At 42.1% G+C, this 25,966-nt stretch overlaps 1 protein-coding gene across 1 annotated transcript; it reads left to right on the top strand.

Annotated features, from left to right (window-relative positions):
- Positions 1-1,927: 1,927 nt before the first annotated feature.
- Positions 1,928-25,942, top strand: cusr (Copper-only SOD repeat protein). The gene is made up of 11 exons (XM_064961939.1): positions 1,928-2,234; positions 5,468-7,321; positions 7,572-7,818; positions 8,901-9,000; positions 12,270-12,347; positions 13,323-13,427; positions 13,964-14,096; positions 14,554-14,668; positions 17,243-17,367; positions 24,121-24,201; positions 24,394-25,942. Exons 1-11 carry the CDS (start codon positions 2,129-2,131, stop codon positions 24,483-24,485), a joined length of 3,036 nt encoding a protein of 1,011 aa, XP_064818011.1. The 5' UTR covers positions 1,928-2,128; the 3' UTR covers positions 24,486-25,942.
- Positions 25,943-25,966: the final 24 nt, after the last annotated feature.

Genomic DNA, 25,966 nt, shown 5'->3' with positions numbered 1-25,966 from the left:
AATAAACACAGAGACAGGAACAATCACCCACAAAATACTCAAAGAATATGGCTGCCTAAATATGGTTCCCAATCAGAGACAACGATAATCACCTGACTGATTGAGAACCGCCTCAGGCAGCCATAGACTATACACCCCCAAGACAAAACACACCACAAAAAACCCATGTCACACCCTGGCCCGACCAAATAAATGCAGGCAAAACACAATATACTTCGACCAGGGCGTGACAATTTTATCAATTGCAATTGCATTGTCGTGCCATTCACCTCATGTTTCAGCATGATAATGCACAGCCCCATGTCACGAGCATATGTATACAATTCCCGGAACCTGAAAATGTCCCAGTTCCTCCGTGGTCTGCATACTCACCAGACATGTCACCCATTAAGCATGTTTGGGATGCTCTAGATCAACGTGTACGACAGCGTGTTCCAGTTCCCGCCAATATCCAACAACTTCGCACAGCCATTGAAGAGGAGTGGGACAACAATCCACAGGCCACAATCAACTGCCCGATCAACTCTATGAGAAGGAGATGTGTCACGCTGCATGAGTCACACCAGATACTTGACTGGTTTTCTGATCCACACACTGGTTTTCTGACCAGATGCTAAAATCCCCAATCAATTAAACCAATTAAGAACCTTAAGTAAAATAACATATGCACTGATGACATAGCATCCGTAACAACAAGACTGAGTTTCATTCAAGATTCCAGACCGGCATAAAATACTCAAGCACGATAAATGTAGGTATGTAAGATATTTTTGCGCCCTTAACTCACATCCCTATAGGACTACCAATACACAGTTTTTGTCTAGTACAATAATATGAGAAGCACAATGTTTTAAGAACAAGAACAAAGGTCTGGCCTACTACAGTACAGGAGATTTCTTTCCCCCTCAAGGTGAAATGGTTCATAGAGTAAAAGTTAAACTTAAAAAGTACTTTAAAATACCATCAATGAAGAGATCCTACACTCTTAGAAACAAGGTGCTTTCTAAAACCTTAGGAGAACGCTTTTGAAGAACTCTTTTTGGTTGCAGGTAGAACCCTTTTGGGTTCCATGTAGAACCCTTTCTACAGAATGTTCTACACAGAACCCAACAGGGTTCTAACTTAGAAGCAAAAAGGGTTATCCTATGGGTTAAAAACTCTAATCACACTTTTATCATAAACTAAAACTAATATATAAATAACAACACAATCTTTCAAACTGAATAAAGAACAGCCCCCAACTAAAATTCTCTCCTCCTTTTCTACTCATTCCATATCTCTTCTGATCATTCATGTATTTAATCTCTCAATCAATTGTTCATTAACTTGTTCATGTATTTTTTCTGTGTGTGTGAATGTGTGTGTGTCTGAATGTGTGTGTGTGTGTGTGTGTGTGGACTTGGGCTCAGGAAATCACTAATATGGGTTTCCTGTCCACATAACCATTGTGTGTATGTGTGTATGTGTATGTGTGTGTCTATGTACTGTGTGGCTGTGTGGTCATCAGCCTGTGCAGGCGTTGTGTCAGCTGTGACTTTGAGTTTGTGTGTATGTGTACGGGTAATTCTGTGTGTGTCTATGTACTTTGTGAGTGTGCATGTATCCACATGCGTTATTATTCATCATATTTACAGGCAACAGTGTGTGTTCACAAAGCTATAGCCTCCTAGTGTGACCATAGAGATTAGATCAGGGGAGTTCTCCCCAGCCAGTCGGTCAGCCAACCAACCAGTCATCCAGTCCGACAGACAAACTGTCAAGTCACGCAGTCAGTCATTCAGCCAGCCAATCAGTCATTAAGCCAACCAGTCAGCTAAACATCCAGTCAGGCAGTCACTCAGTCAATCAGTTAACCAACCAGCCAGCCAGCCCCTCCTTTCCTATTCTCCATAGAATAGATACAGTGGTGTTGGCTGGACCAATCAGGTGCTTAAACAGCAGGGGTTGATGCTGGGAGAGAGAGAGAGGCACAGAGAGGGAGGCTGCACACACATCTCTCACACACAGACACAGTCGTTCCTTCTGAGACCAAACACACACACACACACTCGCTCGCACACAGACACACACTATGATCTCTCTTTCACACACTCAATGTTTTATTATACACTTTTGAATTGGATTTTGCATGTACATTTTGAATTTTATTTTTTGCATGTTTTCATACATTAGTACAATACACACATTTGCCAATATGTGCCTTGTTCCAGTTGTCGTGCTGTTGGCTTTTGTGGGTAAGTACGTCAAATGGTTTTTGAAATACTTTTGCAATACTTAAGCCTGGTTAGTTTGCAGTTCTTTTGTATACAAAGTGCTGTTTACGTGGTTACTGTAGAGGGTGTGGAAAAAGGTCGCGTAACATTTTCACCTTGAAATCCACTTGCTTAGTTAATAATTGATTGTTAACTATTACTATTAACTGTCCCTAAAAAGAGATTATGGTCAATACAGTTTCTTTCTGAATACTTTGTTTTATTCAATCAATCAAACTAATCCATCAAACTAATCTATTAAGTATCAAACTAATCTATCAAGTATCAAACTAATCTATCAAGTATCAAACTAATCTATCAAGTATCAAACTAATCTTTCAAGTATCAAACTAGTCTATCAAGTATCAAACTAATCTTTCAAACTTGTTGGCCAAAATCACAGTGATGTTCCAATGGAGTTGTCTTCTGCATGGTCCCAGGTTCAGAACACACCTGTGGTGTATATTTACACATTACTCTGTTATTACCTTTTCACCCTTCACCCTCCACCCGTAGCAGCTATGAATGTCATTTGATACTGTAGCATTTCTCAGGGCTACCCAGGCTAATTGATAGAATTACATGCGCTGAGAGACAATGTCTGCTTCCCAAATAGCACCCTATTCCCTACATAGTGCACTACTTTTGACTAAAGCCCTATAGTTTCAGACAATGTTATCGGCCCATTGGGTAGCAAGGGTGATAGCCATTTCATTCATCCTTAATACATGGCTTGGCTCACGCAGCAGTCTTTGGCGCCAGTAGCCTATTCTCTATGGCTGAGTTGAGCTCTTGTATGAAATCCATTCAGGTGTTACATGAGACCAGTGTAATTTCAATGTGTGTCACTAGCTTAGATCAGGTGAGCAGTGTACTCCTGGTAAGGGGGCATATCGGTTAAGTGAGAGGTCCAATAGCCCACATTCATAGGTGCTTTGTTTACTTCCTCCAGATATCCTAATATTGATGTTTACTGCATACCTTACATTCACAACAGTCCTGAGTCATAGGCTAACATTCGGCTAGAATATGAAGGTATATTAACTGGTAAGCGTATCTGTTTTATAGGCTACTACATGCATGTTGATTACTTAATATTACTAATTCGCTGCAGCTATCTGTCATCGTCTCACGTTAAATATACAGTTCTAGCTTTTGAAATTACAGTGATGATGAAATGTACTAATTATTGACATTCAGTGGTGTAAAGTACTTAAGTAGTACTTTAAAGTAGTTTTACTTAAGTAGTTGTTTTGGGTATCTGTACTTTACAATTTATATTTTTGACAACTTTTACTTTTACTTCACTACATTCTTAAAGACAATTACATTTTGAATGCTTAGCAGGATAGGAAAATTGTCTAATTCACACACTCATCCCTACTGCTTCTGATCTGGTGGACTCACTAAACACACATGCTGTAATGTTTTGTGTGTAGCTGGTGCATAAGAGTCAGGCGCAGGACAGCAGAGATGAGTAACACTCGTAACTTTACTCAAAATATCAAATAACAAGTCGTACATACCAAGCCCACAAAACAACGGACCGAACATACAATAAAACAATCACGCACAAAAACCATTGGGAAAACAGGGGGTTAAATAATGAACATGTAATTTGGGAATTGGAACCAGGTGTGTAAAACAAAGACAAAACAAATGGAAAATGAAAGTGGATCGACGATGGCTAGAAAGCCGGCGATGTCGACCGCCGAACGAACAAGGACAGGGACCGACTTTGGCGGAAGTCGTGACACATGCTTTGTTTGTAAATGATTTCTGAGCGTTGAATTGTGCCCCTGGCTATCCGTAAATAAAACAACAAGACAATGGTGCCGTCTGGTTTGGATAATATAAGGAATTTGAAATTATTTATACGTTTGATACTTAAGTATATTTAAAACTAAATACTTTTAGACCTTTACTCAAGTACGATTTTACTGGGTGACTTTTACTTGAGTCATTTTCTATTAGGGTATCTTTACTTTTACTCAAGTATGACAATTGGGTACTTGTTCCACCACTATTGACATTACAGTAATAATAAAAAATATACTAGCTATTGACATTACAGTAATGATGAAAATATACTAGCTATTGACATTACAGTGATGATGAAAATATACTAGCTATTGACATTACAGTGATGATGAAAATATACTAGCTATTGACATTACAGTGATGATGAAAATATACTAGCTATTGACATTACAGTAATGATGAAAATATACTAGCTATTGACATTACAGTGATGATGAAAATATACTAGCTATTGACATTACAGTGATGATGAAAATATACTAGCTATTGACATTACAGTGATGATGAAAATATACTAGCCATTGACATTACAGTAATGATGAAAATATACTAGCTATTGACATGACAGTGATGATGAAAATATACTAGCTATTGACATTACAGTGATGAGGAAGTAACTGTAATAGTGGGGGAAACCCTTTCTACATGCCTTGGAAACTATATCAGTTTAACCACTGCTACTGTATAGTCGTTAATACTTAAGCTTGAATAAATATTATAAACCACTTTAAGATTATCCTAAAAGGCCTAGTGCAGTCAAAAACATGAATTCCTGTGTTTTATATATATTTCCACACTATGGCCCCCATAGTGGTTGAAATAATACTGTGAAATTGTGAAGATTATAATAATGACCTTTTAGTGTAAGAGCTGTTTGAAAAGGCCGTCAGAAATTTCAGCCTGTTTTGGTGGGATGGAGCTTTGGCCTGCCTGGTAATTAGTTAATAGACCAATAAAAAAGAGGGTTCCAAACGTCTCTGCCAATAACAGCTAGTTTTCAGTTTTCCCCTCCCAACTCAGACCACTCCAAGGCAGTCCTAGCGAAATTCTTCCTTGAGAAATGGCCCTTTACCAAGAAGATATTTTGGTTTCTTTTCGGCCGTTTTAATTGAGAACGATCACAGTAAGGTACTTATTTGTGACCCAGAAATGATATTTAGATAAAAACGGCTGCATTGGACCTTTAAGAACTTCCTTGAGAAATGAGAAAGATCAATATCAATTACTACACCTGTCAGTTATTACGTCCATAATGGCAAAGCATGTGAACACTCCAAAACAATTCATATGTAACACAATAGGGACGTACCTCCTTGTGCACTTATTAACTTCCATGTTTGTCTGTCTGTATGTCTCTCTGTCTGTCTCTCTGTCTGTTTGGCTGTGTTTTTCAGGTTTCAGTTCCTGCATCCAGTTTCAGGCCAACCTAAACATGGAGGGAGTCACGGGATGGGTGCGGTTTGACTCCACTAATCAGACGGCGACCGTAAACGTCACCGGTACCGGAACCTGTGATTCGTCGCTCAACTTTTCCCTGAGTGTGTTCCCTGTGATGTTCGCCCATTTTGCTCAGCCTTGCCTTGAAGCCAACGTAGGAGCGAGCATCTTCACGTTCACCATTGATCCATTCTCATCCAACACCACTGTTAATATATCCAGTCTATTTAAGCAGAGGTCAAATCTGGAAGACCTTTCGTTGACCTTGGAGACGTGCAACGGCACCAAAGCTTGTACAGTCATAAGCGGTCAAACCACAGTTCAGACGTGGCAGGCCAGGTTCTTCAGCTCGGTCGCCGGCGACATTTACATCAGGCAGAACGTCGGACAGACCCACGCCAGGGTCCTCGCAAACTTGGCAACGATTGGTCAGGTCGGTGCTACGGCAACCAGCATCACCATCTTGACGTCGCAGAGTTCTGCTAGAGACTGTAAGGCTCTTCTGGATAGTCTGGAACCTTCATCTCTCATCCAGCTTGGGGAACTGAAAGTAGGCAGCCCTCTTACACCCGTCAAGTCTCGTTTGGACCTTGCTAGCTTCAGCTCCAACACCCGCTTTGCTCTCCTCAAACTGGGGTCTTCGAGTTACATGTGCGCTGAGATCAGACAAATGAATAGGAAGGAAGTGAGCGCCCTGGTGAACATGAGAGGGGTCAAGGGTAACTTCCTCTTTAGGCAGGACTCGCCGTTCGAAGTCACAAAACTGAGCGTGAATCTGACCAATCTGGGGAGCCGGGTCGGACCCTATCACATCCACCACTTCCCCACACCTCCTATGAGGTCACCGCCGCAGACGACCTGCTCCAACGACAACGTTGGAGGCCATTGGAACCCGTTTGGGATGGACACTAAAGATCCCACCTACCCCTCTGGACCTGGGTCGACCCATGACCGGTATGAGGTAGGGGACCTCAGCGCCAGGCATGGGTCACTAGAGGGTAAAGCTGTGATGGAAGCAGTTTTCACAGACTTCAACCTCCCTCTGTTCGGACAGAACAGCATAGTGGGTCGGTCTGTGGTAATCCACCGTCCGGATGGAACTAGGTTCCTGTGCGCCTACATAAGCTACCCAGGAGAGGTGCATGTAGCCAGGGCTACATTCCGTCACCCTGTGGTGGGTATGGTCCAGTTCGTCCAACTCAAGAGCAACCCGTTGTCTGATGTCACAGTCTTCATGGATCTGTCCTATGGGAGACCCTCCGAGACCGCTACACGTAACCACCACTGGCACATCCACATGTCTCCTATCAGCTCGGAGACAGACGCGGACAAGGGGAGGTGTGGGACCACGGGAGACCACTGGAACCCCTTCAACGTGGACACAAAGCATTTGAGCTACGCCCTCCACTGTGGCCCCTCCAGCCCCTTTTCCTGTGAGGTGGGGGACCTCTCCAAAAAGCACAGCACCCTCGACCTGGGGACCCGAGTGGGTGGGGCGTCGGCCAAACACTTCTTCACGGATACCACTTCCTGGTTGTCACTTCCCGCCAGGTCGGGCTCCATGATTGGTCGATCGGTGGTGATCCACAGTGCGGAGGGCGCCGCCCCCAGGATAGCCTGTGCTAACCTCACGGAGGTCCGGATGCCCGCGGCGGTTTTGGGCCCCTGGCATGGACCAGGGGTCTCCAGGGGCCAAATCCGGTTCTCCCAGGCTTTCCCTCAGGGCCCAACCATGATGGACGTCTCCCTGGCTGGACTCAGCTCGAGGGCTGGGGGCTACCACGTCCACATGCTGCCTATCAGTACCACAGGTACTATTTCATGTACTTCACAATGGGAGCCAGGTGTCCTTGAGTGTTGTGAAACTCCTCTAGTGTTCTGACTGTTTGTTCAGCCTTTGTGTGTATATCTGTTAATTCATTTCAAAGTTGTAACTCTTTTGTAATATGAACGGATGACTTGATAAAATCTTAATTTTTTTAAACTTCAAAGTATCAATCCTTTCCCCTCATTTTGTGAAAGGCTTTTATCAAATAAAGCATATTATCATTAATATTGCAGGAGAGCCCTGCTCGGACAGCAACGTCATGGACCACTTCAACCCCTTCTCCTGGAATGTGTCTGCTTCTCCTGCTCCGGGGTCAGGGACTGTGGATGAGTATGAGACCGGGGATATCAGCGGGAAGTTCGGGATGCTGACGGATCAGAACCAGACACAGACTCAGTATTTGGATGGGAATATGCCGATGACAGGGCCGAACAGTATAGTGGGGAGGTCATTGGTGGTTCACTACACTAACGGATCCAGGTGAGTGTGGGGATTTTGTGTGTGTGTGTGTGTGTGTGTGTGTGTGTGTGTGTGTGTGTGTGTGTGTGTGTGTGTGTGTGTGTGTGTGTGTGTGTGTGTGTGTGTGTGTGAGGGACAGAGGACAGAGACAGAGAGAGAATGTGTCCTTTGTCATGGGTCTGTATAGCCACAGTTCCCTCCAGGAGTGCTATAAACAGCCAAACCAGAAATACACAAGGGGAAAGATTGTAACAGGTGGTGTGTGATTCATTTAAGACGGCTGTAGACTTGGTTCCTCTTTGGGTCACATTTGTGATACCTTGACATTCATGAACGGAACTTCTGACATAATTAGAATGTTTTACATTATTGTACCATTCCTCTTTAACTCAGTCGGTTCACGCAGAATAATTTCTGACTCAAATCAAACACTGTACTCATGTAAAAGGGAGATCGCTATATTCACTTTTATTTATTTTTTAAATGTAACCTTTATTTCGCTAGGCAAGTCAGTTAAGAAGAAATTCTTACTTACAATGACAGCCTACCGGGGAACAGTGGGTTAACAGCCTTGTTCAGGGGCAGAACAACAGATTTGTACTTTGTCAGCTCAGGGATTCGATCCAGAAAAACCTTTCGCTTACTGGCCCAACACTCTAGGACACACAGACATTTGAGTCATTCAGCAGATGCTCGTATTCAGAGTATGTGTGTGCATACATTTTCATACTGGTCCCCCATGGGAATTGAACCCACAACCCTGGCATTGTAAGCACCATGCTCTACCAAATGAGCTACACTTGGCTATACAGGACATGGGACAGCTCACATTATTACCTTGAACGAAGCTTCTTTGGCACAACAAGAAGCCAAACAGGTAAAGGCCTTTATAGGGTAGGACGTCTGGAATACTGCATCCTCATCTCTTGTTGTGGTGTTGACTTGTAAAGGGGGTATGTGGTCAGTCTTCTGAATCGGCATAACAGTTTATAACACATCTGAATCAGGTTTGCGTCCCCTAAATGTTTCATTTTTTAGTCGCTCACAATAATTGCTTTCTTTAATGAGTTCATAGTTGGTCTGTTTGTGTTTGTGAACTCCAGGATGCGGTGTGCTGACATCTTAGCTGAGAATGCAACAGATGGACACTGGGTGTTTGCCAAGGCTGTCTTCAAAAGCACGGTGACAGGGACAGTCACACTGGTAAGACCTGGACCTCACCTTTGCTCTCTCCAATATTAAGATGGCACAAAAGTACTTCACTGGTTTGAATCCGGTCTAATGCTATTTCAGAAAAAAATCCAATAAAGCAATAATTGCCAAATATATACAACAACAAAAAAGAATTCATTATTGCCTACAGAGGAAACCAATTTAGACTAATTCAGACCATGAGGAATACAAGAACACGCATCTGCAGGGGTGGATGTTATCCCGGTTATGATACATCCCAGGAGAATCATTACAAAGCTGCCACAAAAACATGACACTGTATTTTCTGCTGCGCCAGACAGTGAATTCATTAGGGCTGTGTGTGACGGTAGGGCGTGTGTCTGGATCTGTGTGTGTATATCTGTGAGTGTTTGTGTTTGTCTATGTGTGTCTATGGCTGTGTTTACACAGGCAGCCCATTTCTCATGTTTTTCTTCTTTCATTAATTGGTCTTTTGAACAATCAAATTGGTAAAAAGACCAATTTGTGGAAAAATATCAGATTTGGCCTCCCTGTGTAAACACAGACATGTAGTATTGGCCTGTAGAGTCAGCCCCCAGCCTCCCGGCAGCCCCCGGCAGTCCCCAGTCTAAAGCACTCAGGAGAACAGCTGTATTTGTCAGGCTCCTATACAGACCCGTGTCTTCCACAGTGTATCTCTATCACTGTTTAGGATGCTTAGAGAACCCATCAAATATCCTTTCAAATATTATGGTCTATCAGATGCAGGATTTGCGTGCTCTTTACAGACAGTTCAGAACACCTGGTATGAGCGTCTCATAAAACAAGTGCTAATACAGGACAGCAGGTGTCCATGTTCCCAGTGACGTAAGATTGCATAACCTTAAAACACCTGGTTAAATTACATTGACTCAGTAGCTAGTCTAACAGTATCCTCTACTGTCTTCAGTCCCATTGACTCAGTAGCTAGTCTAACAGTATCCTCTACTGTCTTCAGTCCCATTGACTCAGTAGCTAGTCTAACAGTATCCTCTACTGTCTTCAGTCCCATTGACTCAGTAGCTAGTCTAACAGTATCCTCTACTGTCTTCAGTCCCATTGACTCAGTAGCTAGTCTAACAGTATCCTCTACTGTCTTCAGTCCCATTGACTCAGTAGCTAGTCTAACAGTATCCTCTACTGTCTTCAGTCCCATTGACTCAGTAGCTAGTCTAACAGTCTAAGTCCCATTGACTATCCTCAGTATCTGTCTTCAGTCCCATTGACTCAGTAGCTAGTCTAACAGTATCCTCTACTGTCTTCAGTCCCATTGACTCAGTAGCTAGTCTAACAGTATCCTCTACTGTCTTCAGTCCCATTGACTCAGTAGCTAGTCTAACAGTATCCTCTACTGTCTTCAGTCCCATTGACTCAGTAGCTAGTCTAACAGTATCCTCTACTGTCTTCAGTCCCATTGACTCAGTAGCTAGTCTAACAGTATCCTCTACTGTCTTCAGTCCCATTGACTCAGTAGCTAGTCTAACAGTATCCTCTACTGTCTTCAGTCCCATTGACTCAGTAGCTAGTCTAACAGTATCCTCTACTGTCTTCAGTCCCATTGACTCAGTAGCTAGTCTAACAGTATCCTCTACTGTCTTCAGTCCCATTGACCCAACAGTATCCTCTACTGTCTTCAGTCCCATTGACTCAGTAGCTAGTCTAACAGTATCCTCTACTGTCTTCAGTCCCATTGACTCAGTAGCTAGTCTAACAGTATCCTCTACTGTCTTCAGTCCCATTGACTCAGTAGCTAGTCTAACAGTATCCTCTACTGTCTTCAGTCCCATTGACTCAGTAGCTAGTCTAACAGTATCCTCTACTGTCTTCAGTCCCATTGACTCAGTAGCTAGTCTAACAGTATCCTCTACTGTCTTCAGTCCCATTGACTCAGTAGCTAGTCTAACAGTATCCTCTACTGTCTTCAGTCCCATTGACTCAGTAGCTAGTCTAACAGTATCCTCTACTGTCTTCAGTCCCATTGACTCAGTAGCTAGTCTAACAGTATCCTCTACTGTCTTCAGTCCCATTGACTCAGTAGCTAGTCTAACAGTATCCTCTACTGTCTTCAGTCCCATTGACTCAGTAGCTAGTCTAACAGTATCCTCTACTGTCTTCAGTCCCATTGACTCAGTAGCTAGTCTAACAGTATCCTCTACTGTCTTCAGTCCCATTGACTCAGTAGCTAGTCTAACAGTATCCTCTACTGTCTTCAGTCCCATTGACTCAGTAGCTAGTCTAACAGTATCCTCTACTGTCTTCAGTCCCATTGACTCAGTAGCTAGTCTAACAGTATCCTCTACTGTCTTCAGTCCCATTGACTCAGTAGCTAGTCTAACAGTATCCTCTACTGTCTTCAGTCCCATTGACTCAGTAGCTAGTTTAACAGTATCCTCTACTGTCTTCTGTCCCATTGACTCAGTAGCTAGTCTAACAGTATCCTCTACTGTCTTCAGTCCCATTGACTCAGTAGTTTAGTCTAACAGTATCTACTGTCTTCTGTCCCATTGACAGTATCTAACAGTATCCTCTACTGTCTTCAGTCCCATTGACTCAGTAGCTAGTCTAACAGTATCCTCTACTGTCTTCAGTCCCATTGACTCAGTAGCTAGTCTAACAGTATCCTCTACTGTCTTCAGTCCCATTGACTCAGTAGCTAGTCTAACAGTATCCTCTACTGTCTTCAGTCCCATTGACTCAGTAGCTAGTCTAACAGTATCCTCTACTGTCTTCAGTCCCATTGACTCAGTAGCTTGTCTAACAGTATCCTCTACTGTCTTCAGTCCCATTGACTCAGTAGCTAGTCTAACAGTATCCTCTACTGTCTTCAGTCCCATTGACTCAGTAGCTAGTCTAACAGTATCCTCTACTGTCTTCAGTCCCATTGACTCAGTAGCTTGTCTAACAGTATCCTCTACTGTCTTCAGTCCCATTGACTCAGTAGCTAGTCTAACAGTATCCTCTACTGTCTTCAGTCCCATTGACTCAGTAGCTAGTCTAACAGTATCCTCTACTGTCTTCAGTCCCATTGACTCAGTAGCTAGTCTAACAGTATCCTCTACTGTCTTCAGTCCCATTGACTCAGTAGCTAGTCTAACAGTATCCTCTACTGTCTTCAGTCCCATTGACTCAGTAGCTAGTCTAACAGTATCCTCTACTCTCTTCAGTCCCATTGACTCAGTAGCTAGTCTAACAGTATCCTCTACTGTCTTCAGTCCCATTGACTCAGTAGCTTGTCTAACAGTATCCTCTACTGTCTTCAGTCCCAGCAGACTTTTCTGGATGGCAGCTACAGTGACATCACTCTGGAGGTGGACGTGCGGGCGTCACAGGTGCTAGATGTAAGCATGCATGGACCTCTTGCATCTGTTCAATCTCTTGTAATAGATACAACAACAACAAACGGTCACATTGTCATTGTTATCTAATTCCTAACCTTATCACAGGTAGGTACAATTAAAAACAGGAGCCTGGAAAAATATCCTATTTTTGTGGCAACAAATAACTTACGTCACATAGTGGCTGTTATCTAGCCGTAGACGTAGAACCACAATACAGACGTAGAACCACAATACAGACGTAGAAACACAATACAGACGTAGAAACACAATACAGACGTAGAAACACAATACAGACGTAGAAACACAATTCAGACGTAGAAACACAATGCAGACGTAGAAACACAATGCAGACGTAGAAACACAATACAGACGTAGAAACACAATACAGACGTAGAAACACAATACAGACGTAGAAACACAACGCAGACGTAGAAACACAACGCAGACGTAGAAACACAACACAGACGTAGAAACACAACACAGACGTAGAAACACAACACAGACGTAGAAACACAATACAGATGTAGAAACACAATACAGACGTAGAAACACAACACAGACGTAGAAACACAACACAGACGTAGAAACACAACACAGACGTAGAAACACAACACAGACGTAGAAACACAATACAGACGTAGAAACACAATACAGATGTAGAAACACAATACAGACGTAGAACCACAATGCAGACGTAGAAACATAATACAGACGTAGAAGCACAATACAGATGTAGAAACACAATACAGACGTAGAAACACAATACAGACGTAGAAACACAATACAGACGTAGAAACACAATACAGACGTAGAAACACAATACAGACGTAGAAACAAATCAGCTGCCCTGTAACATTTTACTGTCTGTCACTAGAGTCTATCTACCGTAGAATCCCAGGTTCTATTGGAAAAGGGAAGCTGTATAAGAAGAATGATAAAACATCAGAGAAATCCTGTTTTCCCCACTGTAACCAGGTAACAGAGGTTTCCTGGACCATCACTGGTAAAGGCTCTGAGGTGAACGACCACCAGTGTCCCAGTGTTTGGGACACGTTTAACCCCTTCAACATGGAAGCTGGGGTGAGTTTATTCTCTCATGTTCACTCACAATACATTATGGTCTTCTTCATGAAGTGTCTAGGATAGATCAGCATTCCTACTCTGAGACACTTTATGAATTAGGGCCCAGCACGTCGCCATCATAGGAGAATTTCCCCCACTACGTAGCGCTGATCTCTGCTTTATTCCAACTTTAAAGTTCCACTTGATCAGCAAGTCTTATGGAATCCAACGGAACTGTGTTTGATATTCCATCGCATCTTTGTCTTTGACAATGTCACAGTTGTTGGGTTTTGAGTTTGCAAGACAGGCATTTCACTGTACTTATGCGTGACATTAAAACTTGAAACTACACCACAACCACAACCATATACTTCACATTGTTCTCATAACCAGAAGTGGAAGTGTTTGTTGGAATTGGTTTCAATAACATTAGAATGAGTAGAACAGTCATGGAACCTCTGACCCAGCCCTATTGACATGAATGGGGACTTCCCTTCTAGTAATTATATTTCTATGGTTGGTTCCGTCCTCTGCTCTGTTCTGTTCTCTCTCAGAACTCCAGTTGTTCCCGTGACAACGCTCTGAGTTGTGAGGTGGGAGACCTGACGACCAGACAGGGGACAGTCAGCCTGACCCACAGACAGCTTTACACCGACACCAGCATACAACTGGCTGGGGACTACACAGGTAACACACAGAATACAGATAGCATGACACCAGCATACAACTGGCTGGGGACTACACAGGTAACACACAAGCATGTACGCACACACACACAGAGACACACACACACACAGCACTGTAAGCTGGACCAGACAGAATACAGATAGCTGTACTCAGACACCAGCATACACATGTCAGGGTAGTACACAGGTAACAGACACACATTGCCTGTTCAGACATCTAGACTCCTTTAGCATGCACATGAAACATAATATTGATGTGTTGTCATTGCACGCTCACCGAACTGCAATCCAAAATTGTTGCAACACATTGTTTCCCAAGAGAATCAAGTTTCATGAGAAAAATGTCAACCACCTTCACTATTAGGTGATATGTCATGTGTGAAAAACAAAGTCATTTAGGTGATAATATAAAAAGTATATTTCTGACTTTGGTGCTGTTGTTGATGTTGTTGTTGTAGTGGTCCACAGGTCCCTGGTCCTGAGGAGAGGCAGCGATGTCTTGGCGTGTGCCGTCATTCTTCCAGAATCCCCCTGGGCAGAGCAGACCTTCCCCAACGTCATGTCTTTCAGCAGGTGGGTGTGATTGGGTATTAAACCGCCTGTGAACTCAAGACTGTGTTAGCCCATCAAGCTAAGACCTACAGGCGTACGTGTTGGGAGCCAATATGTGAGACTGAGCGGGTATTAAACCGTGGAACTGGAGAGGGAATGAGGAAGTGAATGTAATTAGACTACTTAGACTACTTGTTTTTAATACTTGAGTACCTGGCACTTACATTTATGGGGAATATTTCAACCATCAAGGAAACACCAGTATTATTTGCTCTGTGGAAAGGGTTCTACATAGAACCCAAAAGGGTTCTAACTGGAACCCAAAAGGGTTCTACAAAGGGTTCTCCTATGGGGACAGCCGAAGAACCCTTTTAGGTTCGAGATAACACCTTTTTTTAAAGAGTGTATTCTCACCACCTCCTCAGGTGCCACACCTGTATAAGACGATGGAGGATTCATTGACAACAATGTGACACAACTCATTGATCATATCCTCATAAAGGGTTTGGCCCAGTTCCAATAGCCGTACCAAGAAGACAATCCAACCATATCTCATTTACATGATAATACACCATCACTAATCCTGAATTATGGGATGACAGTACATCATCATGAATTCATATACGCCAAGTGTACAAAACATTAGGAACACATTCTCTATCCATGATCGACTGACCAGGTGAATTCAGGTGAAAGCTGTAATATGATCCCTTAATGATGTCACTTGTTAAATCCACTTCAATCAGTGTAGATGAAGGGGAGGATACAGGTTAAAGGATTTTTATGCCTTGAGACATTTGAGACATGGATCGTGTGTTTCATTCAGAGGATGGATGAGCAAGACAACATATTTAGGTGCCTTTGAACAGGGTATGATTTTAGGTGCCAGGCATATTGGTTTGAGTCAAGAACTGCAATGCTGCTGGGTTTTTCCCGCTCTCGTGTGTATCAAGAATGGTCCACCACCCAAAGGACATACAGCCAACTTGACACAGCTGTGGAAAACAATGGAATCAACATTGGCCAGCATACTGTTCTTAATGTTTTGTATACTCAATATCACACAGATGGGTTGTCATGTGCCTTTTACTGAGGAGTGACTTCCGTCTGGCAACTCTACAGTAAAGGCCTGATTGGTAGAGTGCTGCAGAGATGGTTGTCCTTCTGGAAGGTTCTCCCATCTCCACAGAGGAACTCTGGAGCTCTGTCAGAGTGACCATCGGGTTCTTGGTTACCTCCCTGACCAAGGCCCTTCTCCCCCGATTGCTCAGTTTGGTCAGGCGGCCAGCTGTAGGAAGAGTCTTGGTGGTTCCAAACTTCTTCCATTTAAGAATGATGGAGGCGACTGTGTTCTTGGGACCTTCAATGCTGCAGAAATATTTTGGTACCCTACCCCAGATTTGTGCCTCAACACAACCCTGTCTCAGAGCTCTATGGACAATTCCTTCGACCTCATGGCTTGGTTTTTGCTCTGACATGCACTGTCAACTGTGGGACCTTATATAGACAGGTGTGTCCCTTTCCAAATCATGTCCAATCAATAGAATTTACCCCAGGTGGGACTCCAATCAAGTTGTAGAAACATCTCAAAGTTGATCAATGGAAACAGGATGCACCTGAGTTAAATTTCGAGTCTCATAGCAAAAGGTCTGAATACTTATGTAAATAAGGTATATCAGTTTTTAATATTTAATAAATTAGCAAACATTTATAAAAACATTTTTTCGCTTTGTCATTATGGGGTATTGTATGTAGATTGAAGAGGAAAAACATTTTTATACAAAATGTGAAAAGTACAGGGGTCTGAATACTTTCTGAAGGCTCTGTATATATGACAGGATGTTGGTTGCACCTTAATTGGGGAGAACGGGATCATGATAATGACTGGAGCGGAATCAGTGGAATGGTACCATATACATAAAACACGTGGTTTCCATGGTTTCCAGGTGTTTGATGCCATTCCATTTGCTCCGTTCCATTATTATGCAGCCTCTGTATATATATGTATGTATGTACAGTGGGGGAAAAAAGTATTTAGTCAGCCACCAATTGTGCAAGTTCTCCCACTTAAAAAGATGAGAGAGGCCTGTAATTTTCATTATAGGTACACTTCAACTATGACAGACAAAATGAGAAAAAAAAATCCAGAAAATCACATTGTAGGATTTTTAATGAATTTATTTGCAAATTATGGTGGAAAATAAGTATTAATAAGTATACATACCACTGTATGTATGTATGTATGTATGGGTCCTGTGTGGCTCAGTCGGTAGAGCATGGCGCTTGCAACGCCAAGCGTCGTGGGTTCGATTCCCGCTGGGACCACCCATATGTAAAAGTAGTGGCCCCAGCCGTTCACGCTGGACCACCCATATGTAAAAGTAAGTAAGTCGCTTTGGACAAAAGCGTCTGCTAAATGGGATATATATAATATTATGTATGTATGTATGTATGTATGTATGTATGTATGTATGTATGTATGTATGTATGTATGTATGTATGTATGTATGTATGTATGTATGTATGTATATATATTTTCCCAACTAATTATAAAAACAATCATACAAATTGCCTACTGTTCATTTATCTCTCCAGATATGACTTCCGCAATAGGGTGGCAGAGGTCCTAGAGGTGAACATGTCCAGGGTCACCATCCTTCCAGGGTCCCCTCGGGCCACAGTGGATGGACCATGCCAGAAAGTCAGCTTCCTTGTCTCAGGTACAGCCAGTAAGAGTGCTGTATGTGAATGGGTACAGCACAGTGATTCACAATATTCTCTGATCAAAGTAGGAAAAATAAGAAACATTTTATGTCTCGGAATTACGGAGGCAGTGGCACTTAAGACACAAAACATTACATTGGTAATTCTTGTCTGTGCCCATGCTATTATCAGCTTCCTTATCTCTGGTACAGCTGATGACATACAGAAGTATATTGTTTGTCTATGGTTCAGCGCAATGATGCCCAATATTCCTTTATCAAAATCTGCCTGAAAGCGTGTTCCCTTTGAATTTCTATATTGTTCAAAAGTTACATTCTTTCCAAATAAGACACAGACAAATGTTCCAGCACAAACACTAATAATTGTAGCAAAGTCAAAACATTACAGAATGAATTATTGTCTGTGCCCATGATAATGTACCAAGTCCCCTCTCCTGAGGTGTATCAAGGAAGTGTGTGGGTTGTGCTGATGAATCAGATCAGCCTATAACATCTGACAGTGCATGTGGGGGAATTGTTTTAACAATAACCATAAAGTGTAACGTCCCAGTGCAGTCGAAAGTGATATTCCTGTGTTTTACAATATACATTTTTCCTCACCATGAGGTTAAAATATAATTATGATAATGCTCTTTTAATGTAAGAGCTGTTTGAAAAGGCAGCCTGAAATTCTTGCCTGTTTTAGTGGGATGGCGCTTTAGCCTGCCTGGTGATATCACCAGGTGGTAAATTAGTTAATAGACCAATAAGAAAGAGAGTTCCAAATCTTTCTGCCAATAACAGCTAATTTTCAGTTTTCAGCTCCCCACTCAGACCACTCCCAGACAGTCCGAGCAAAATTCTAGCTTGAGAATTTGCTCTTTGCTATTTTTGAACATTTTAAATCACAGCAGGGTACTTAATTGTTACCCAGAAATGATTTGATATTGAGATAAAACGGCTGCATTGGAGCTTTAAGCACTAGTGAGGGAGATCCCCTAGAGCTTATAGTCTAAGAGCCTACAGCATCTTCAGAAAAACAATAAAGTATCTTCCTCAGTGAGTCATTGAAAGTAGTGAGAAGCTAGTCACCCATATTCAGAAGTGGTTTCAGGACAGGTTCACTGCAGAGGTGTTGAAGCGATGACAGCAATTCCAGGAAGAATGACAGCTACTGCACATTGTTGTCCCTCATTTTAAGGTAAATGTCAGCTCAAGTCAAATACTAACAGTGACAATACAGCGTAGGTCTATCACCAGTCTAACGTTATATTGGAAAGGTCAAATCAAATGTTATTGGTCACATACAGATGTTAGCAGATGTTATTGCGAGTGTAGCGAAATGCTTGTGCCTCTAGTTCCCACAGTGCAGCAATATCTAACATGTAATCTAACAATTCCACAACAACTACCTAATGCACACAAATCTAAGTAAAGGAATAAAATAAGAATATATACATAGAAACATATGGATGAGCAACGACAGAGAGGCATAGACAAGATGCAATAGATGGTATAAAATACGATATATACATATGAGATGAGTAATGCAAGATATGTAAACATTATTAAAGTGGCATTATTAAAGTGACTAGTGATCCATTTATTAGACTGGCCAATGATTCCAAGTCTGTATGTAGGCAGCAGCCTTTCTGAGGTTGGTGATGACTGTTTAACAGTCTGACGGCCTTGAGATAGGCTTCTATCTCTCGGTCCCAACTTTGATGCACCTGTACTGACCTCGCCTTCTGGATGGTAGCGGGGTGAACAGGCAGTGGCTCGGGTGGTTGTTGTCCTTGATGATCTTTTTGGCCTTCCTGTTACATCGGGTGCTGTAGGTGTCCTGGAGGGCATGTAGTTTGACCCTGGTGATGCGTTGTGCAAACCGCACCACCCTCTTGAGTGCCCTGCGGTGGTTGTGGGCGTTGCAGTTGCCGTACCAGGCAGTGATACAGCCCGACAGGATGCTCTCAATTGTGCATCTGTAAAAGTTTTTGGTGACAAGCCAAATTTCTTCAGCCTCCTGAAGTGCAAGATCATCTCCTTTGTTTGGTTGACATTGGGTGAGAGGTTGTTTTCCTGACACCACACTCCGAGTGCCAGCATCTCCTCCATATAGGCTGTCTCGTCATTGTTGGTAATCAAGCCTACTACTGTTGTGCCGTCTGCAAACTTGATGATTGAGTTGGAGGCGTGCATGGCCACACAGTCATGGGTGAACAGGGAGTACAGGAGAGGGCTCAGCACGGACCCTTGTTGGGCCCCAATGTTGAGGATCAGTGAAGTGTTTGCTGCCTTCACCACCTGGGAGCGGCCCATCAGGAAGTCCAGGACCCAATTGCACAGGGCGGGGGTTGAGACCCAGGGTTAATGATGAGCTTGGAGGGTACTATGATGTTGAATGCTGAGCTGTAGTCAATGAACAGTATTCTTACATAGGTATTCCTCTTGTCCAGATGGGATAGGGCAGTGTGCAGTGTGATGGCAATTGCATCATCTGTAGACCTATTGAGGCGATACACAAATTGAAGTGGGTCTAGGGTGACAGGTAAGGTGGAGGTGATATGATGCTTGGTTAGTCTCTCAAAGCACTTCATGATGACAGAAGTGAGTACCATGGGGCGATAGTAATTTAGTTCAGTTACCTTTGCCTTCTTGGGTACAAGTATAATGGTGGCCATCTTGAAGCATGTGGGGACAACATAGTGGGATAGGGAGAGATTGAATATGTCCGTAAACACATCAGCCAGCTGGTCTGGGCATGCTCTGAGGACGCTGCTTGGGATGCCGTCTGGGCCGACAGCCTTGCGAGGGTTAACACGTTGAAATGTCTTACTCACGTCAGCCACAGAGAAGGAGAGCCCACAGTCCTTGGTAGCGTGCCGTGTCTGTGGCACTGTATTATCCTCAAAGCGGGCAAAGAAGGTGTTTAGGTGTGTGTGTGTGCATTTACATATTTGGAAATCTATGTTGGAATCTAGTTTCTCGGAGGCCATGACACACTACATTAGTCAAAAGCATTCACCTGGAATGTAAACCTATTGTTTACAACCGAAACGTTATAATTATGTTGTCTGAGTAATTGAACATCACACCGCTTATATAGTTGTCTTTGTCATTAAAGTGTCACAACTGACAGTCGGGTAGAGAGGGAATGTAGGTGCTGAAACATGAGCTGTGGGTGTTGGTGAGTGGAGGAATGCCTTTTTGAAGAATGAGGAGGTAGGCTGTAGGGTTCGACCGATTTTTCAACACCGATACCGACTATTGGAGGACCAAAAAAGCCGATACCGATTAATCGGACAATTTTTTTATTTATTTGTAATAATGAAAATTACAACAATACTGAATGAACACTTATTTTAACTTAATATAATACATCAATAAAATCAATTTCGCCTCAAATAAATAATGAAACATGTTCAATTTGGTTTAAATAATGCAAAAACACATTGTTGGAGAAGAAAGTAAAAGTGCAATATGTGCCATGAAAAAAGCTAACGTTTAAGTTCCTTGCTCAGAACATGAGAACATATGAAAGCTGGTGGTTCCTTTTAACGTGAGTCTTCAATAATCCCAGGTAAGAAGTTTTAGGTTGTAGTTATTATAGGACTATTTCTCTCTATATCATTTGTATTTCATATACCTTTGACTATTGGTTGTTCTTATAGGCACTTTAGTATTGTCAATGTAACAGTATAGCTTCCGTCCCTCTCCTCGCTCCTCACTGGGCTCGAACCAGCAACACAACGACAACAGCCACCCTCAACCTCTCCAAGTCTCAGAGCGAGTGACGTTTGAAACGCTATTAGCGCACACCCCGCTAACTAGCTAGCCATTTCATATCGGTTACACCAGCCTAATCTCGGGAGTTGATAGGCTTGAAGTCATAAACAGCGCAATGCTTGACGCACAACGAAGAGCTGCTGGCAAAACGCACGAAAGTGCTGTTTGAATGAATGCTTACGAGCCTGCTGCTGCCTACCACCGCTCAGTCAGACTGCTCTATCAAATCATAAACTTAGTTACAACATAATAATACACAGAAATACAAGCCTTAGGTCATTAATATGGTCGAATCCGGAAACTATCATCTCGAAAACCAGACTTTTATTCTTTCCGTGAAATACGGAACCGTTCCGTATTTTATCTAAGGGGTGGCATCCATTAGTCTAAATATTCCTGTTACATTGCACAACCTTCAATGTTATGTCATAATTACGTAAAATTCTGGCAAATTAGGCGGCCCAAACTGTTGCATATACACTGACTCTGCGTGCAATGAACGCAAGAGAAGTGACACAATTTCACCTGATTAATATTGCCTGCTAACCTGGATTTATTTTAGTTAAATATGCAGGTTTAAAAATATATACTTCTGTGTATTGATTTTAAGAAAGGCATTGATGTTCATGGTTAGGTACACATTGGAGCAACGATACACACCACATCGATTATATGCAACGCAGGACACGCTAGATAAACTAGTAATATCATCAACCATGTGTAGTTAACTAGTGATTGTGATTGTTTGATTGTTTTTTATAAGATAAGTTTAATGCTAGCTAGCAACTTACCTTGGCTTACTGCATTCGCGTAACAGGCAGTCTCCTTGTGGAGTGCAATGAGAGTCAGGTGGCTAGAGCGTTGGTGTCACGTCCTGACCTTAGTTCCTTTTTTATGTCTCTATTTTGGTTTGGTCAGGGCGTAGGTTCGGGTGGGCATTCTATGTTTTGTATTTCTGGGTTTGGCCTGGTATGGTTCCCAGTCAGAGGCAGCTGTCTATCGTTGTCTCTGATTGAGAACCATACTTAGGTAGCCTGTGTTTGTGGGTAGTTGTTTTCTGTCTCTGTGTCTGCACCAGACAGAACTCTTTCGTGTTGGTCTATTTTTGTTATTTTGTCTTAGTGTTCTGAGTTAAAATAAGCAGCTGAGTTAAAATAAATATTAACATGGACACGCGCCACGCTGTATTTTGGTCCGATCTTGACTACTCTTCCTCAGATGAAGAGGAGAATCGTTACAGTTGGACTAGTTAACTGTAAGGTTGCAAGATTGAATTCCCTGAGCTGACAAGGTGAAAATCTGTCGTTCTGCCCCTGAACGAGGCAGTTAACCCACCATTCCTAGGCCATCATTGAAAATAAGAATGTGTTCTTAACTGACTTGCCTAGTTAAATAAAGATTAAATAAAGGTGTAAAAAATAAAAAAAATAAAAAATAAAACATTGGCCAAATCGGTGTCCAAAAATACAGATTTCCGATTGTTATGAAAACTTGAAATCGGCCCTAATTAATCGTCCATTCCGATTAATCGGTCGACCTCTAGTAAGCTGCTCACAGATGGTTTGAAGGACACAGATTAAGCCTTGTATAATGGAGAAAAACAACTCCTCCTCATGCTACAGAGCAATTACCAGGGTTTTTGTGTGTCGTTTTCAATGAACTGTCAAGTCGTGGGAGTCTGTGTAGATGCTATGCTAGGTGTTGATTCTTCCCTCCATTAAGCTTTGTTGTTTTCTCAACCCTTGTGTCACACTCTGAGAGCTACTCAGATATAGTTGTGTTCCAAAAGCACCCTATTCCCTACATAGTGCACTACTTTTAACAGAACCCTAATGTCCCTGATCAAAAGTAGTGCACTAAGTAGCTAGCTGCTCAGGCCTCTGTGTCTGTCCAGACAATGAATAATTCTGCCCATTCAAAAGCCTTACAAAACCTAGAAAAACTGCTGGGTAACCTGATGCAGGAGTTAAGTGTCTGGCTATTCTCTATAGTGTACTACTTTTGACCAAAGTCCTGTGCACCCTGGTCAAAAGTAGTGCACTATGTAGGGAATAGGGTGCCCTTTGGGATGCAGCCTGTGTCCCCCTCCAAATTGTCTGTCCCAGTAGGACAGAGGAGAGCAGTGTATGGAGAAGTGGTACCACAGTATAGCACAGACAGGATGGCCTTTATGACATCAGAAGAACACAGTGGAACATTCTCAGTCTAGGACTGCCCGATGAAGACACACAGAGTTGTGAATGATAACTATCTTAGTGAAAAAAACATAGTTTTTCCTTGATCTGGGTACTCAGACTAGGCTGTAGATGTATTTATTGAGTCATACTGAGACAATAAATTACAGAAAATACACACATGAAAATATAAATACAAAATACACACATAAAGAAAAACACGATCATAAAAAACAAAGACATTCATCAGTAATAAGGTCCTCAATCAGCTTTCTGAATGGACCTAGAGGCACCAGCACATCACATTCATCAGTAATAAGGTCCTCAATCAGCTTTCTGAATGGACCTAGAGGCACCAGAACTTCACATTTAACATTTTGAAGATTGTTCCACAAATAATGTGCAAGAAAACTAAAGCTGATTTACCTAACTCTGAGAGACCACAGGAATTTACAGAGTTAGTCATCCCTGAAACCGGGTGTGGTAGCTAGTATGACTAAAGTTTAGCAATGATGTTAGGAACAGTGGAACTTTTTGTAAAAGGGCTTCATAAATGAAAACATAGCAATGAATCAACCTATGTGACATCAAAGAGGGCCAACCAACTTTCTGGTAGAGAATGCATGATATACCATCCAAGCTTTCAAAGACTCCAAAACAATCTTTACACAATATTCTTAGTTTGGGGAAGCCTGATGAAGACATTACAGGGCAGAATAAAGTGGCAATAACATTGTAATAATACTATGGTAACTCACAATGCTACATACTACTGTGACTTTTAATAACCAATAACCCTGTTGACTTCCAGGGGAGGTGAGTACGGACAAGATGAACTCTATCAAAGACAGTGAGAAGATGGGCATCTTCAAGCAGACAGAAGGTTGCTCAAGTAAGTACACCACTGACTCACACACCCACCCACACACACCCACCCACACACACCCACACACACCCACACACACACACCCACCCAATACAGTAGGTGTGATAGTGTATAACTGAACAGAAACATACAAATAAACCTTACTGTGTAGATGTATTAATGTAATACAATCTTTCATCTCAATGTTCATTTAAACAGGAAGTTCTGGACAACTGCTGGAGCCTGGGAGATATCTGGTGATGTTGACGATAGCTGCAGCCTACTTCCTACACTCTCTGATCCAGCAGTAGTTTATACTGTAGATCTAGGTTTGCATCCCAAATGGCACCCTATTCCCCATATAGTGCACTACTTCTGACCAGAGACTTACAAATATATATATATATATGTATTTCACCTTTATTTAACCAGGTAAGCCAGTTGAGAACAATCTCTCATTTACAACTGCGACCTGGCCAAGTTAAAGCAGAGCAGTGCGATACAAACAACTAAACAGAGTTACACATGGAATAAACAAACGTACAGTCAATAACACAATAGAACAAATCTATATACATTGTGTGCAAATGAGGTAAGATTAGGGAGGTAAGGCAATAAATAGGCTGTAGTGGCGAAGTAATTACAATTTAGCAGGTAAACTGGAGTGATAGATGTGCAGAAAATGAATGTGCAAGTAGAGATACTGGGGTGCAAAGGAGCAAAAAAAATAAAAATAACAATATGGGGATGAGGTAGTTGGATGGGCTATTTACAGATGAGCTATGTACAGGTGCAATGATCTGTGAGCTGCTCTGACAGCTGATGCTTAAAGTTAGTGAGGGAGATATGAGTCTCCAGCTTCAGTGATTTTTTAAATTCATTCAGTCATTGGCAGCAGAGAACCGGAAGGAAAGGCGGCCAAAGGTGGAATTGACTTTGTTGGTGACCAGTGAAATATACCTGCTGGAGCGCATGCTACAGGTGGGTGCTGCTATGGTGACCTGTGAGCTAAGATAAGGCGGGGCTTTACCTAGCAAAGACTTGGGCTTTGGTCAAAAGTAGTGCACTATATAGGGAATAGGGTGCCATTTGGGCATAGCCCTAACCCTCACTTTGAATCAACGCTGGAACTGTCAAATATTCCTATTTTCTAAACTGCAATGAAGTTTATATTTTGATGATATTTTTGTCATTGGTCTGAATGGTGTGGGTTTGAATTTGCTCTTGAAGCAAGCATTTTTTTGTTAATTCGTTTTTTATCCTAGATATAAAAAATATATATACTTTAGATGCCAACTAAATGCCAACTTCCTGTACTATATTGTAAATATTCCACATTTGGGTAAATATGACTGAGTATACTGTTTCAGCCCAACATCAAAGCAAACGTAATGGAGCAACAATTGTTCATTGTCCTTCCCTGTCCAATTACTGTATCAAAAATGCAATTTGAAGGAAAGAGATGCTGTAAATGTTTGCAAATGTGTCCCATTGTATGTATGCATTGTTTTCTCATGCATTAATGTATTAAACTGCCACATTCCCATTTAAGGTAAATTTCGAAGTCTTGCATATATGTTTTTATTGAGTAACCATAAAAATAATATGTGATGATGAAAACATATATTTGGATAAATACGAATTATTGAAAACGTGAAATTTCTATAGGCCTTTTGCTCCTATGCAGGGACGTAGGCTACATACTGTTTCATACATGTTGCTGTTTACTTGAGCCGCTGTATTTTGAATTAAAGGGAGGCGAGTCTCATCTCCGTGTGGTTATTGGAAGAAG

Source organism: Oncorhynchus masou, chromosome 5 (genome assembly GCF_036934945.1).
Source record: "Oncorhynchus masou masou isolate Uvic2021 chromosome 5, UVic_Omas_1.1, whole genome shotgun sequence".
Lineage (NCBI taxonomy): Eukaryota > Metazoa > Chordata > Actinopteri > Salmoniformes > Salmonidae > Oncorhynchus > Oncorhynchus masou.
This window is presented reverse-complemented; position numbering and strand designations above follow the sequence as displayed.

Bases quoted from the DNA above. Each gene is read 5' to 3' on its own strand.
- cusr (XM_064961939.1), top strand. From the start codon at position 2,129: ATGTACATTTTGAATTTTATTTTTTGCATGTTTTCATACATTAGTACA. The intron at 14,097-14,553 runs GTAACACACAGA...TTGTTGTTGTAG, and splicing joins ACTGGCTGGGGACTACACAG to TGGTCCACAGGTCCCTGGTC. The intron at 24,202-24,393 runs GTAAGTACACCA...TCATTTAAACAG, and splicing joins GCAGACAGAAGGTTGCTCAA to GAAGTTCTGGACAACTGCTG.